Raw genomic sequence first — 13,046 nt, forward strand, 5'->3', positions numbered from 1 at the left:
AGTTAGTTGATTTGACTACTTGTTGTTCATTGAGCCACTTTGTTGTGGTTTGTGTATTGTTACATATTATGATTTTATACTAAAAATATATCAATAATTACCAGACCCTCCTGTTAAACAAAGATGGTGGCAGTTGCTGTAAATAAGAAGGTTCATTACATTACTATTCTACAGGTGCTAATGCTACTATTATTAGTCTACATTGCTTAAACTTATTCATAATAATTATTTAATGTTGCTGTTTTTATGTGCTATGTGCTAAAGCTCACATGTTAAGTGTTAATTATTTGCTCTAAAGTCCTTAACCAACATTATTATTAGTGATGAACAATAATGTCTTTGTGTTAACCAAACCTTCTTACTCCTGATTGGTAAACTGTTTGTAACTTTTAGAACCATTGTTGGGTACTGAGCATTTAATGTTTGTTCTCTGCTAACCAATCTTATTTGGTAAATTTCAATTGCTTTAACCTATTATTCAATACCTTCCAGGGTTATGTCTTTTTCCGCTAAATGCAATGCATTGCAGTTAGACTATCCTAAGCTCTGATCTGGCCAGTCATTTTACAGTCATTTTGTGTTTTTTAGGTAAATTCATATTTAGTTAGTTGTTTGCTTTGTTTGAGAGCATACCTAGCAGTAAAATGTATGATTTCTTTAATGTGAAATACTTTGTGTAACTATTTGGAAAATTAGAAACTAATGTAAATCTGATACAGATAATAAATGTATCAGTACCACAGTATAATTAATGACTGCCTGTCTTTTAAACTGGGTAATTGCAGAGTTTATTAATGTTAATTCTAGTAAAATATGTGTTTTAGGTGGGGTTAAATACTACCCAGTACCCTAGGAAAATACACTGTTACAACACAATTACTGGTTTCTTGCTGGATACCCCTAGCCAATAATACTTTCAATAGGTTGTTTTTTTTTCTTTTTGTCCAATATGCCCAGAAACTATATTTATACCTTTTGGTGAACCTGTGTATGCAACATATTGTTCGACTGTTCTGTACATGCTGCACACCTACACCCAAAAAGAAACACTATTAAATGAAATAAAACAGGACTAAAGATGTACAACTAACAAATATATTATTAAGAATGTTCATAAGTTTTTCAGAAACGTGAATCTGCAGTATAGTAGTGGAGTTGATTTGGGAATGCAGCTGCGTTTCATTAGCGTCTGAAAGGCCACCATGGGTTTTTTGGCTTTTCCAGTTCCTGAAAAACAAAAAGTCAAAGTAAAAACAAAATCTGAAAATATCACAAGACTACTAGAAAAAAAAGAACATCCATGGCTCAAAACATATTTAAAAATGTACCTTTCGCTCCTCTGGACCAACATGTTCACAGGTCACTTCACTGTTTGCTTCAGATAGGTGGTTGTTCACAAAAATAACAGTTGACGAACACTTTTTCATCAGCTGCAGAGAAAAAGCCCATTAGATAATGCTACAAATGTATAGTACTTCTTGCAAATATGAATGCAGGGCAGTCTATATAGCCTAATATTGTATACACACTTGCCAATCACTCTTAATAAGTTTTGCTAAAGAATGTCCATTTCAAATTTTATTACATCTCTCTCTCTCTCTCTCTCTCTCTCTCTCTCTCTCTCTCTCTCTCTCTCTCTCTCTCTCTCTCTCCCCACAAACACAAATTGTGACAAGTGTACATTAATACATCTGCTTCCACTATATCTCTGTCACAGATATTCATCCCCAGTAGAGGACAAGACAAGAGAACCCAGACATTTTACTCAAAGAAAATACACTAAACTATCTTCCAGGCACTGTTAGAGATGTTGGTTTTTACAAACTGGTCTTCTTTTATTTATTAAAACGGTGTGGTTTTAGTTAGATACGCTGTTGTTTACATCAGTTGAATAGAGCTCAATTTGTGTCAGGGAAGTTTTTATGTTTGTAAGAAAATCCATTCTACTTCTGAGGGTCTCAGTTAAGGGATAGTGGAACAGAAAAGATGTGCACTCACTCCATTCTCCTTATAAACACACTCAGCCTTCTTGTAGTCCTCTGTTTTTGGGCAAACTGTCTCCTTCAATGTGAACTTTATCTTCATTACAGTAGGGGAGCCATTGCCAGGGATCATGATGTCCTGTATTAAAGGAAACAGGACAGGTTCTATATTCAGCTGAACCAGTGGTGCCAAATACATTTTAGGCTAATCTTTTAGAGAAATTCAATACAGTGTAAGCTATAACTAGAGTAATAGGTATCTCCAACAAATTACTGCAGTCTTCTTTTAGAAATCTTGGACATATGTAACTTGATAACTTTTAGCTTTTTGCTAGAACATGCCCTTAAGTGCAAGAACCAGCCACATTTTGAAGTTGAACATCCTCCTCTATTCACTATATACTTTCCTTCTGCTTCTTCTCCCTCCTCTGACCACTCCATCTCCTTCTACTAAAAACCTAGGTGTTTCTCTTAACCCCTCCCTCTCAACACTTCCACTCGGCAAGCACTTGCATCTTGCTGTCCAGTTTGGACTACTGTAATTCACTCCTTGCTGGTCTCTCGGCTTCATCTCATTCAAAATTACTGCTGCTCATCTTGTATTCTCCCAACCATGCTACTCTCATTCTACCCCCCTGCTTTGCACCCTCTACTGGCTACCTATCTCTGTTCACCTTCAATTCAAGACCCTTGTTCTTGCCTACCACTCTCTTCACCACACTGCCCCTTTCTACCTTCAATCCCTCATGTCTCCCTATACCCCCTAACACCCTCTCCTCTACAAGCCGACTGGTCATGCTTTACCTCCACTCTCCATCCTCCTGTACTTGCTCCTTCTCTTCCCTCGCCCCCCTGTGGTGGAACCAGCTACTGGAGAATTTCAGAACTGTCTCTCATCGCCTTCCACCGCGTCCTCAAGACCAACTTGTTTAGACTACACTTACATATCTCTTGATCTACCCTCTTACCATGCACTGGACTTGCCTGACCTAAGCACTGTGTTCTGGACCCTCACTTAATGTACTACTATTATGTCATTGTAGATATAACTTATTGCAATTCTATCTTGTTGCTTCCTTCTTCATATTGTATTTTAGTCATGCTATTATACTTACTGTAAGCTGCTGTATTTAAATATTAATCTTGCATTTTAACCCTGTAAGTCACCTTGGATACATAAATAATAATAATGCAAGGCAAGAGTAAGACATACCATTCCTCGCAGAGGATTCTTTTCAGGTGGTTTGAATGCATTTTTCTCCTCACTTCCCCTGTTGTAATGGACTGTAGAAACAGAGAGGGCATCCATGAAGTTGAATGACTTCTTGGCCAGAGCTGCAGTGAGCAGGCAGGCCAGTCCGGCCAGCAGCAGGGCGTTCAAGCAGGTCCTCATCTTTGCAGTGAATCCTTGACTCTGAGCTGGGATTGCTGATCTAGTCCTGCAGGGAGGCTGTCTATTTAAACTCTGCTTCTGGAATTTCCAATGTTGACCAACAGGATATCTGTTACATAGATTTGATTGCTTACCAGTTACCTGAAATAATTTCTTAATTGCGACAGTACTGACTGCCAGTAAATTCAATGTTGACAATCTATTGAAACTTCCAGTAAATTTTGACAAATACATTTGTCTGTGAAGTGATTATAAACAGGTTAGGGTTATAAGCAGGGTCTTGTGTTTTTCTATGCTTATTATTTCATTTTTCTGTGTTTTTTGTGAGCTATGATTTTTATGTAGATATTTATTTACTGCTTTTTTAAATATACTGTATGAAGCTGTTTTCTGTTACTTTCCAAAATTATTGGTCTATTTTTCTGTAAGAATACATATAGTAACTTACAGTACTTGCACACTTGTACCTTCTTTCCTCTGCGGTCTTCCACAAGGAAATTGGTTTAAACTGAAAATCAGAAGCCCTAGTTATAAAACCAACAATGCCCCCCCAACACACACACACAAATGTAGAAATAATAATACAATACAAGACACATTAAACTTTATTTATCACAGTAATCCGTTACGTAATCCTCTAGTGACATATCCGCTCTAACCATTTATTGGCCATTAACAGCCTCTTCACCAACGTTAGTTTATTATTGAACAGAGAAGATTAATTCAGAGATTGTAGATCCTTCAAGTTTTGTACACTGTGTTGTATGTTCTCCGTGCGCAGCCATTGCTGGTAGTGTCACGTGAGCTGTTCAGTGCGTTGATATGTAAATAAATCCTGTTTGTCTGCGTCTCGATCTGCTTGTCACTCAGCAGTGAATGCACGCACCCACATGGCAGATGGCTACTCTGTCACAAGCATTAATACCCTGTATCTTTCTAAACAAGGGATATAGGTGAGCTCCCTCACGGTTCGACATTAACCCTTTGTCAATTTTCCCTTTCCAGTCTGATGTCAAGCACAGGTCTCTAGTTGTTTTTTCTCCGGAAAAAGCAGAGAAAACCTTTCAATGGCCGAGTGAGACTAATAGGAGCCGAATGAAGTCGAAAAAAGGGGTGTATCTGAGCAGTACAGATAGCCCCTGCACTACAGAGATAACACAGACACAAACAAATGAATTAACTGCTTCCGCATCCAGCGCTCTAAGAATATCACAGACATTTGCAGAGCTTTTTGAGACGTTATAGTAATAAAATAATGACTTGGATCGCATTATTGGGGAGTTTGGTGATAAAACGAGTGATCAGGAGAGGATTTATCAGTATGCACGTCCATAAAGAGGTATGTGAAAAATACAACGAACAAGGGGTGGGGCTTGGCTAGAGATGCAGTATTGATGTCCTTTTGCTATGCAGGGCCTTTTAAACCTGTTTTACTCTGAAAAAAACATATTTTAAACAGTGCATGTAAAATAAACAGTGCGTGTGAAAATAAATTGGTCCTTACGCGCCTGACAAGCACTGAATAAATGGACCGCAAAGAGTTAACCGTGGCCCGACGGCCTGGGACCGGTAGAGACTGCAGTTTGGTCTGTAGTTATGAAGCACCACAGGTCCTACTGGGCCTGTTACATTTAACTAATATAATAGATACTGTATAGTGCACATGGCTTCCATTTCATGAATCCAGGAAAATGGGCCAGTGTGCCAAAACGCTGAAAACTCATTTACAAAGCATTTTTTTAAAACATAACTACAAACTAATCCTCACTTTCCCGCCGTACATCATATTTGTTGTACAGTCAGACTCTGAGACTGCATACCGAAGTGCTGTGTTGGTGTTTTCCTCAACTAAGCAATCAATAAGCCACAAGGAAAGCACTGAAATCAATAAAACATAAAGAAAGTAATTATGAAAAAAAAATGAAGTCGAACATTTAGAGTGAAGGCTTCATTATGACAGTGAAATGCGTATGCAGTAGACAGCATAACAGTGTAAGCCGGTAAAGTTTAGTTGGGTTCACAAAGTGTTCAAACAATGTCTAAGTTGAGATTTCTTCATTCAATACCTTATTTCATTAGGCACAAGTTTTTCCTTTCGTTTACTGAATTAAAATACAGAACTCAATGAGCAGCAATGTCACAGCATTTATGTCTTCCAATTAAAGCAACAGTAGCATAATATTGTGCAAACCAACAAATAAGATTTTTTGCTGTAGTATATTCAGAATAAAATGACACCTATCATATAGCAAGCTAAATATTCTACATCTGTTTAATTCTAACAAATAATATTTATAAAATAATATTAAGTCTAAATATTGTAACCAGACCAAAACAATAGAAAATACATTATAATAGTTTAACATTACTAATTACAACTAGTCATCAAGTACTGACATCAGATTAATCCAAGTCAAGTTACTTTGTTTATTCTAATAACCTGTAAATAATTCAAAACAAGGATTACTACTTATACTTTTAATGGTCAGTGCAAATGTTGACGTTACTCCATCCATTAACAGAAAGTCAACAGTAGATATTTTACATTGAACTGCAGGCCAGAGTTAAAAAATAACTCCTTTCCAACTCCAAGTATCTTGCCTTCTCTTATTAGTCATTGTGTTGTTCTGCTTAACATTTAGTATGTCTTTATATTCATTATAACATTAAATTACCTTTCTAATTTCAATGTTAGCCAAGTTTGGATTACTTCTTTTAGCACTTGCTATACACATTATTTTATTTCATTTCACACATTCAAAGTTGGCTGGTGCCGTGCCCCCGGAAGCTATTTCATGACTGGCTAGCATCAGCTACAGAAGCTGCTGTGTGTACAGTCATTACAGCTGAACTCATGTAGGGATCTGTTAACATTAGCTAAAAACAAGGCAATAAAATTGGCAACAATTTCAAACCGAATACGATTACTGTAGAATGTTGTTATTACAAGCATTGCATAATTAATTAGGGTCCTTACATTTAATATGCAAATAACAACGGGTTTAAGACTGACATAGCACTTGTTAAGCGTCAGCATTAAAAAAAAAACTAGTAGCAAATGTACAATTTTTATTTTTATTTTCGTGTATTCGACTACACTGAACCATCCCTATTCAGCGTTGCTGTAACCATATGGTAACAGCTTGGTTGTGGGTTTGCTTGTGAAAAAATGAGTATCATTTGTACACATACAAATATTGAATACAGTATTTTCATTTTCTGATGAGCACACAATTGGGTGAAGAAACATATATTGAAAGGCTTTGTTTAGCCACTTTCTTTTAAGACGTGGGCTCTCTTTGGTTACCATACACAGATAGAAACATAATGAAAATAAAACCATCATGAAAAATATATAAATATATTGGGCCAGATAAAATTACATCCGGGCCAGTAAAAACACAAGCTCAGTGGCCCAAGGGGCCAGTAGTTAAAAATCTAAATGTAGAGCCCCAGTTGCAGTTAAAAAATAATAACAAAAATGTACATGCATGTAATAATTCCCATAGCTGGTTTTAAAGTTTATTTTAGGTTTCACTGAAAATTCGGGGAATGCCCTCCATGCAAATGAGGGAGCCATGAGGGGAAGTTTTAGGAAGCACACACACACACACACACACACACACACACACACACACACACACACACAAAAAAAAAAATGAAATCGGTGTATATCTATAAACCCTGGAAAATAGTTACTCAATTCACATTGACTTGGCTCCTTCCCAGTGAGGAAGCATTGATTTGTTCTAAATACTTTAAACCCACCGTACCACCCACTACTGAGTGGCAACAAATTCCTGTAGTGAGGATTTACAGTACATGCTTGTGCGATTTAAAACAGAATTGCAATGTAACAAAAATAAATAAATAAATAATAATCCTAGACACACAAAACCCCCAGAAGAAGATTTCCTTGTGGAAGACCGCAAAGGAAAGAAGGTACAAGTGTGCAAGTACTGTAAGTTACTATATGTATTCTTACAGAAAAATAGACCAATAATTTTGGAAAGTAACAGAAAACAATTTCTTACAGGATATTTAAAAAAGCAGTAAATAAATATCTACATAAAAATCATAGCTCACAATAAACACAGAAAAATGAAATAATAAGCACAGAAAAACACAAGACCCTGCTTATAACCCTAACCTGTTTATAATCACTTCACAGACAAATGTATTTGTCAAAATTTACTGGAAGTTTCAATAGATTGTCAACATTGAATTTACCGGCAGTCAGTACTGTCGCAATTAAGAAATTCTTTCAGGTAACTGGCAAGCAATCAAATCTATGTAACAGATATCCTGTTGGTCAACATTGGAAATTCCAGAAGCAGAGTTTAAATAGACAGCCTCCCTGCAGGACTAGATCAGCAATCCCAGCTCAGAGTCAAGGATTCACTGCAAAGATGAGGACCTGCTTGAACGCCCTGCTGCTGGCCGGACTGGCCTGCCTGCTCACTGCAGCTCTGGCCAAGAAGTCATTCAACTTCATGGATGCCCTCTCTGTTTCTACAGTCCATTACAACAGGGGAAGTGAGGAGAAAAATGCATTCAAACCACCTGAAAAGAATCCTCTGCGAGGAATGGTATGTCTTACTCTTGCCTTGCATTATTATTATTTATGTATCCAAGGTGACTTACAGGGTTAAAATGCAAGATTAATATTTAAATACAGCAGCTTACAATAAGTATAATAGCAAGACTAAAATACAATATGAAGAAGGAAGCAACAAGATAGAATTGCAATAAGTTATATCTACAATGACATAATAGTAGTACATTAGGTGAGGGTCCAGAACACGGTGCTAAGGTCAGGAAAGTCCAGTGCATGGTAAGAGGGTAGATCAAGAGATATATAAGTGCAGTCTAAACAAGTTGGTCTTGAGGAGGCGGCGGAAGGCGGTGAGAGACAGTTCTAAAGTTCTCCAGTAGCAGGTTCCACCACAGGGGGGCGAGGGAAGAGAAGGAGCAAGTACAGGAGGATGGAAAGTGCAGGTAAAGCATGACCAGTCGGCCTGTAGAGGAGAGGGTGATAGGGGGTATAGGGAGACATGAGGGATTGGAGGTAGAAAGGGGCAGTGTGGTGAAGAGAGTGGTAGGCAAGAACAAGGGTCTTGAATTGAAGGTGAGCAGAGATAGGTAGCCAGTAGAGGGTGCAACACAGGGGGGTAGAATGAGAGTAGCATGATTGGGAGAATACAAGATAAGCAGCAGAATTTTGAATGAGATGAAGGGTGTGGATAGCTGAAGCAGGGAAACCAACAAGGATTGAGTTACAGTAGTCCAAACTGGACAGCAAGAGGCAAGTGCTTGCCGAGTGGAAGTGTTGAGAGGGAGGGGTGAAGAGAAACACCTAGGTTTTTAGCAGAAGGAGATGGAGTGGTCAGAGGAGGGAGAAGAAGCAGAAGGAAAGTAGAGGTCAGATTTATACAGATTGAGATTGAGGTGGTGAGAATGCGTCCAAGTTGAGATAGCTGAGAGGCATTCTGAGATGCGGGAGGGGTGGGTGTCAAAGGAGAGGAAGATCTGAGTATCATCAGCATAAAGGATGTAGAGTGAGTAGAGGAGGAAGAGCCACGGACAGGTCCTTGAAGTACACCTGGAAAGAAGGGGTGAGGAGAAGAGAGGGAGAGCCACGCCAAGAAACCTGGGAAGTTGCAGTTAGAAAGATAGGAGTAAAACGAGGCAAGAGCAGAGCCTGAGATCCCACAGATCAGAGAGAGAAAGGAGAAGAGTATGATCAACAGTGTCAAAGGCAGAGGAGGGGTCAAGGAAAATTCAAATGGAGAGGGAGGGAGCCCGCGCAGAGAGGAGGGAGTCAGTTACAAAGAGGAGGACGGTTTCTGTCAACTGTGTAGAACATAACAAGAGATAAAAGGAAGAGCAAAGGCAATGGATTGTCTGAAGTGTCCCACTACAGCTGGTGAGTAGAGGAGGATGTTCAACTTCAAAATGTGGCTGGTTCTTGCACTTAAGGGTATGTTCTATCAAAAAGCTAAAAGTTATCAAGTTACATATGTCCAAGATTTCTAAAAGAAGACTGCAGTAATTTGTTGGAGATACCTATTACTCTAGTTATAGCTTACACTATACTGAATTTCTCTAAAAGATTAGCCTAAAATGTATTTGGCACCATTGGTTCAGCTGAATATAGAACCTGTCCTGTTTCCTTTAATACAGGACATCATGATCCCTGGCAATGGCTCCCCTACTGTAATGAAGATAAAGTTCACATTGAAGGAGACAGTTTGCCCAAAAACAGAGGACTACAAGAAGGCTGAGTGTGTTTATAAGGAGAATGGAGTGAGTGCACATCTTTTCTGTTCCACTATCCCTTAACTGAGACCCTCAGAAGTAGAATGGATTTTCTTACAAACATAAAAACTTACCTGACACACATTGAGCTCTATTCAACTGACATAGTGGATCTAACTACAACTACACCATTTTAATCAATAAAAGACAAACACTTTGTAAAAAACAACATCTCTAACAGTGCATGAGAGATAGTTTAGTGTATTTGTCTTTGAGTAAATGTCCGGGTTCATTGGTCTTGTCCTCCATTGGGGATGGATATCCATGATAGGTGATATAGTGGAAGCAAATGTACAAATGTACGCTTGTTCCAATTTATATATGTATATAAAACTTGAAATGGACATTCTTTAGCAAAACCTATTAAGAGTGATTGGCAAGTGTATGTACAATAGCTTCAATGGTGAACAATATTAGGCTAAACAGATTACCCTGCATTCATAATTGCAAGAGGTACTATACATTTGTACCATTAAGTAATAGGCCTTTCTTCCGCAGCTGATGAAAAAGTGTTCGTCAACCGTTACTTTTGTGAACAACCGCCTATCTGAAGCAAACAGTGAAGTGACCTGTGAACATGTTGGTCCAGAGGAGCGGAAGGTACATTTTTAAATATGTTTTGAGCCATGGATGTTCTTTTTTTCCAGTAGTCTTGTGATATTTTCAGATTTTGTTTTTACTTTGACTGTTTTTGTTTTTCAGGAACTGGAAAAGCCAAAAAACCCATGGTGGCCTTTCAGACGCTAATGAAACGCACCTGCATTCCCAAGTCAACTTCACTACTATAATAGTCTGTAACAGGCTTTTTTATGTGATGCACCACTGTTATGGATTCTGAAATGAGGTTAGAAGCTCTAAAACCACACCTGCAGACAAGCTAGACTCTTCTTTATTTAATCTAGGCTAGATCCACAAAAGTGTTTTTATATGAGAAGAGCTAGTGCTAGCTAATGTTCCAATACTTAGGATCGATTTCCTTTAGTTCTTCTGGATTTCTACTGCTGTGCATTACAAGTTGTGCTGGCGCATATTAATATATTGTATAGAGATTTGGTCCACAGTCAAAGCATCTTAACACAGATGTATCATTAAAGAAAAAACACAATATTTGAGTTACTGCAATAAGAACTACTATGGCTATGTTTACAATAATTCTTTAAAACTTGTACAGTGCCTATAGAAAGTCTACACCTCCTTTCAAAATGTTCACCTTTTTTACCCTTATAGCTGGAATTAAAATGCATTAAAATACATTAAAATGATTTAAATAGTTGTTTTTTCATTTATCTTCACATCCTACCCCACAACTTCCAAGTGAAAAAAATATTGTAGAAATGTGTAGAAAATGAATTAAAAATAAAAACTGAAATAGCTTGGTTGTCTACCCCCCTTGTAATAGCAATCCTAATTTAGCTCAGGTGTAACCAATCACCTTCAAAATCACACACCAAGTTAAGTGGCCTCCACCTGTGTTAAATTGTAGTGATTCACATGATTTCAAGATTAATTCAGCAGTTTCTGTAGGTTCTCTCTGCTGGGTAGTGCATTTCAAAACAAAGTCTCAACCATGAGCACCAAGTCACTTTCAAAAGAACCCTGGGACAAAGATGTTGAAAGGCACAGATCAGGAGATGAGTAAAAAAAAATATCAAAGGTCTTGAATATCCCTTGGAGCATGGTTAAGGTGATTATTAAGAAGTGGAAGGTGTATGGCACCACCAAGACCCTGCCTAGATATGGTATGATGAAACTAAAATTGAACTTTTTTGGCCTAAATATAAAGTGTTATGTTTGGCAGAAACCCAACACAGCGCATCGCCAAAAGAACGCCATCCCTACTGTGAAGCATGATGGTGGCAGCATCATATTATGGGGATGTTTCTCATCGGCAGGGACTGGGGCACTTGTCAGGATAGAAGGTAAAATGAATGGAGCAAAGTATAGAGAAGTCCTTGAGGAAAACCTGCTGCCCTCTGCAAGAAAGCTGAAACTGGGACAGAAGTTTACCTTTCAGCATGACAACGACCCAAAGCACACAATCAAAGCTACACTGGAGTGGCTAAGGAACGAAAAGATAAATGTCCTTGAGTGGCCCAGTCAGAGTCCCGACCTAAATCCAATCGAAAATTTGTGGCATGACTTGAAGATTCCTTGAAAAATCTAGGTGTGCAAAGTTGGTAGAGACCTATCCCAACAGTCTCACAGCTGTAATTGCTGCCAAAGGTGCTTCCACCAAGTATTAACTCAGGGGGGTGGAGACTTATCCAATTATGATCTTTCAGTTTTATATTTTTAAATTATAATTTTTTTGTCAATAAAAACTTTTTTCCTCTTAACAGTGTGGAGTATGGTGTGTAGATAAATGGAAGGTAAGTGGAAAAAAATACTCATTTAAATGCATGAAACTCTGAGGCACTGACACAACAAAATGTGAGAAAAGTTCAAGGGGGTGTAGATTTTCTATAGGCATTGTATTAGTTTGTAGTTAATCTTTCATTAGACACATTTTCTTTACATAATACAATGAAATAAAAAGGTTTATGGTACATATAATATGTGTTTTGTAGCTGTAAAACAAAACACATTAATGGAATTAGTTGAATTGGCACAGCACATTAATAAAGAATGACAGGTAGGTAGAATGCTCGAGGTACATCTGTTGTAAATCCCAGTGACCACGATTAGCTGGTAAAATTGGGATGTTTCAGTATTAACGGCTAACACATCACATCTGCAGATATATCTGAAACCCAGCGAATGACAGCAACTGAAATTAGGTGCCTTACCAGACGCATAGGCGTCCTTATGCGTTCTTTCTGAACCAACCCTTCCAATATTCTTAGGCATAAATGACAGTGTTAAAGCAATTAATTATGTCTGATTGACAGCACATTCATGTTGGTGATTACAACAGTACCATTTGTTTTCCTTACTGTTCTTTACTTGTGTATTTCATTTCCTGCATCCATCCCTATAAAGGATGGATATAGTTTCTTAACCAGAGAATCGGGAATTGGCAGAGTACAACTTAGATCCCTTGTCCGGCTGATATTTGTTTGATGCATTTTAAAATATTCAATCATTGAGTAAATATATCACTGATAATTTCCCATCCAATATATTAAGAACATAAGAACATAAGAAAGTTTACAAACGAGAGGAGGCCATTCAGCCCATCTTGCTCATTTGGTTGTTAGTAGTTTATTAATCCCAAAATCTCAACAAGCAGCTTCTTAAAGGATCCCGGGGTGTCAGCTTCAACAACATTACTGGGGAGTTGGTTCCAGACCCTCACAATTCTCTGTGTAAAAAAGTGCCTTAGATTTTCTGTTCTGAATGCCCCTTTGTCTAAT

At 38.0% G+C, this 13,046-nt stretch overlaps 2 protein-coding genes across 2 annotated transcripts; one reads left to right on the forward strand and one right to left on the reverse strand.

Annotated features, from left to right (window-relative positions):
- Nucleotides 1-1,081: 1,081 nt before the first annotated feature.
- Nucleotides 1,082-3,428, reverse strand: LOC121312834 (cathelicidin-7-like). The gene is made up of 4 exons (XM_041244650.1): nucleotides 3,196-3,428; nucleotides 1,999-2,121; nucleotides 1,329-1,430; nucleotides 1,082-1,227 (listed from the first exon to the last, which is right to left on the reverse strand). Exons 1-4 carry the CDS (start codon nucleotides 3,373-3,375, stop codon nucleotides 1,183-1,185), a joined length of 450 nt encoding a protein of 149 aa, XP_041100584.1. The 5' UTR covers nucleotides 3,376-3,428; the 3' UTR covers nucleotides 1,082-1,182.
- A 4,301-nt stretch (nucleotides 3,429-7,729) lies between these two features.
- Nucleotides 7,730-10,772, forward strand: LOC121312835 (cathelicidin-2-like). The gene is made up of 4 exons (XM_041244651.1): nucleotides 7,730-7,964; nucleotides 9,559-9,681; nucleotides 10,192-10,293; nucleotides 10,396-10,772. Exons 1-4 carry the CDS (start codon nucleotides 7,785-7,787, stop codon nucleotides 10,438-10,440), a joined length of 450 nt encoding a protein of 149 aa, XP_041100585.1. The 5' UTR covers nucleotides 7,730-7,784; the 3' UTR covers nucleotides 10,441-10,772.
- The last annotated feature ends 2,274 nt before the right edge of the window (nucleotides 10,773-13,046 follow it).

Source organism: Polyodon spathula, chromosome 3, assembly GCF_017654505.1.
Source record: "Polyodon spathula isolate WHYD16114869_AA chromosome 3, ASM1765450v1, whole genome shotgun sequence".
Taxonomy (NCBI): Eukaryota; Metazoa; Chordata; class Actinopteri; order Acipenseriformes; family Polyodontidae; genus Polyodon; species Polyodon spathula.

Bases quoted from the DNA above. Each gene is read 5' to 3' on its own strand.
- LOC121312835 (XM_041244651.1), top strand. From the start codon at position 7,785: ATGAGGACCTGCTTGAACGCCCTGCTGCTGGCCGGACTGGCCTGCCTG. The intron at 7,965-9,558 runs GTATGTCTTACT...CCTTTAATACAG, and splicing joins AGAATCCTCTGCGAGGAATG to GACATCATGATCCCTGGCAA. The intron at 10,294-10,395 runs GTACATTTTTAA...TTTGTTTTTCAG, and splicing joins TTGGTCCAGAGGAGCGGAAG to GAACTGGAAAAGCCAAAAAA.
- LOC121312834 (XM_041244650.1), bottom strand. From the start codon at position 3,375: ATGAGGACCTGCTTGAACGCCCTGCTGCTGGCCGGACTGGCCTGCCTG. The intron at 1,431-1,998 runs GTGAGTGCACAT...TTTTCTCTGCAG, and splicing joins GTGTTTATAAGGAGAATGGA to CTGATGAAAAAGTGTTCGTC. The intron at 1,228-1,328 runs GTACATTTTTAA...TTTGTTTTTCAG, and splicing joins TTGGTCCAGAGGAGCGAAAG to GAACTGGAAAAGCCAAAAAA.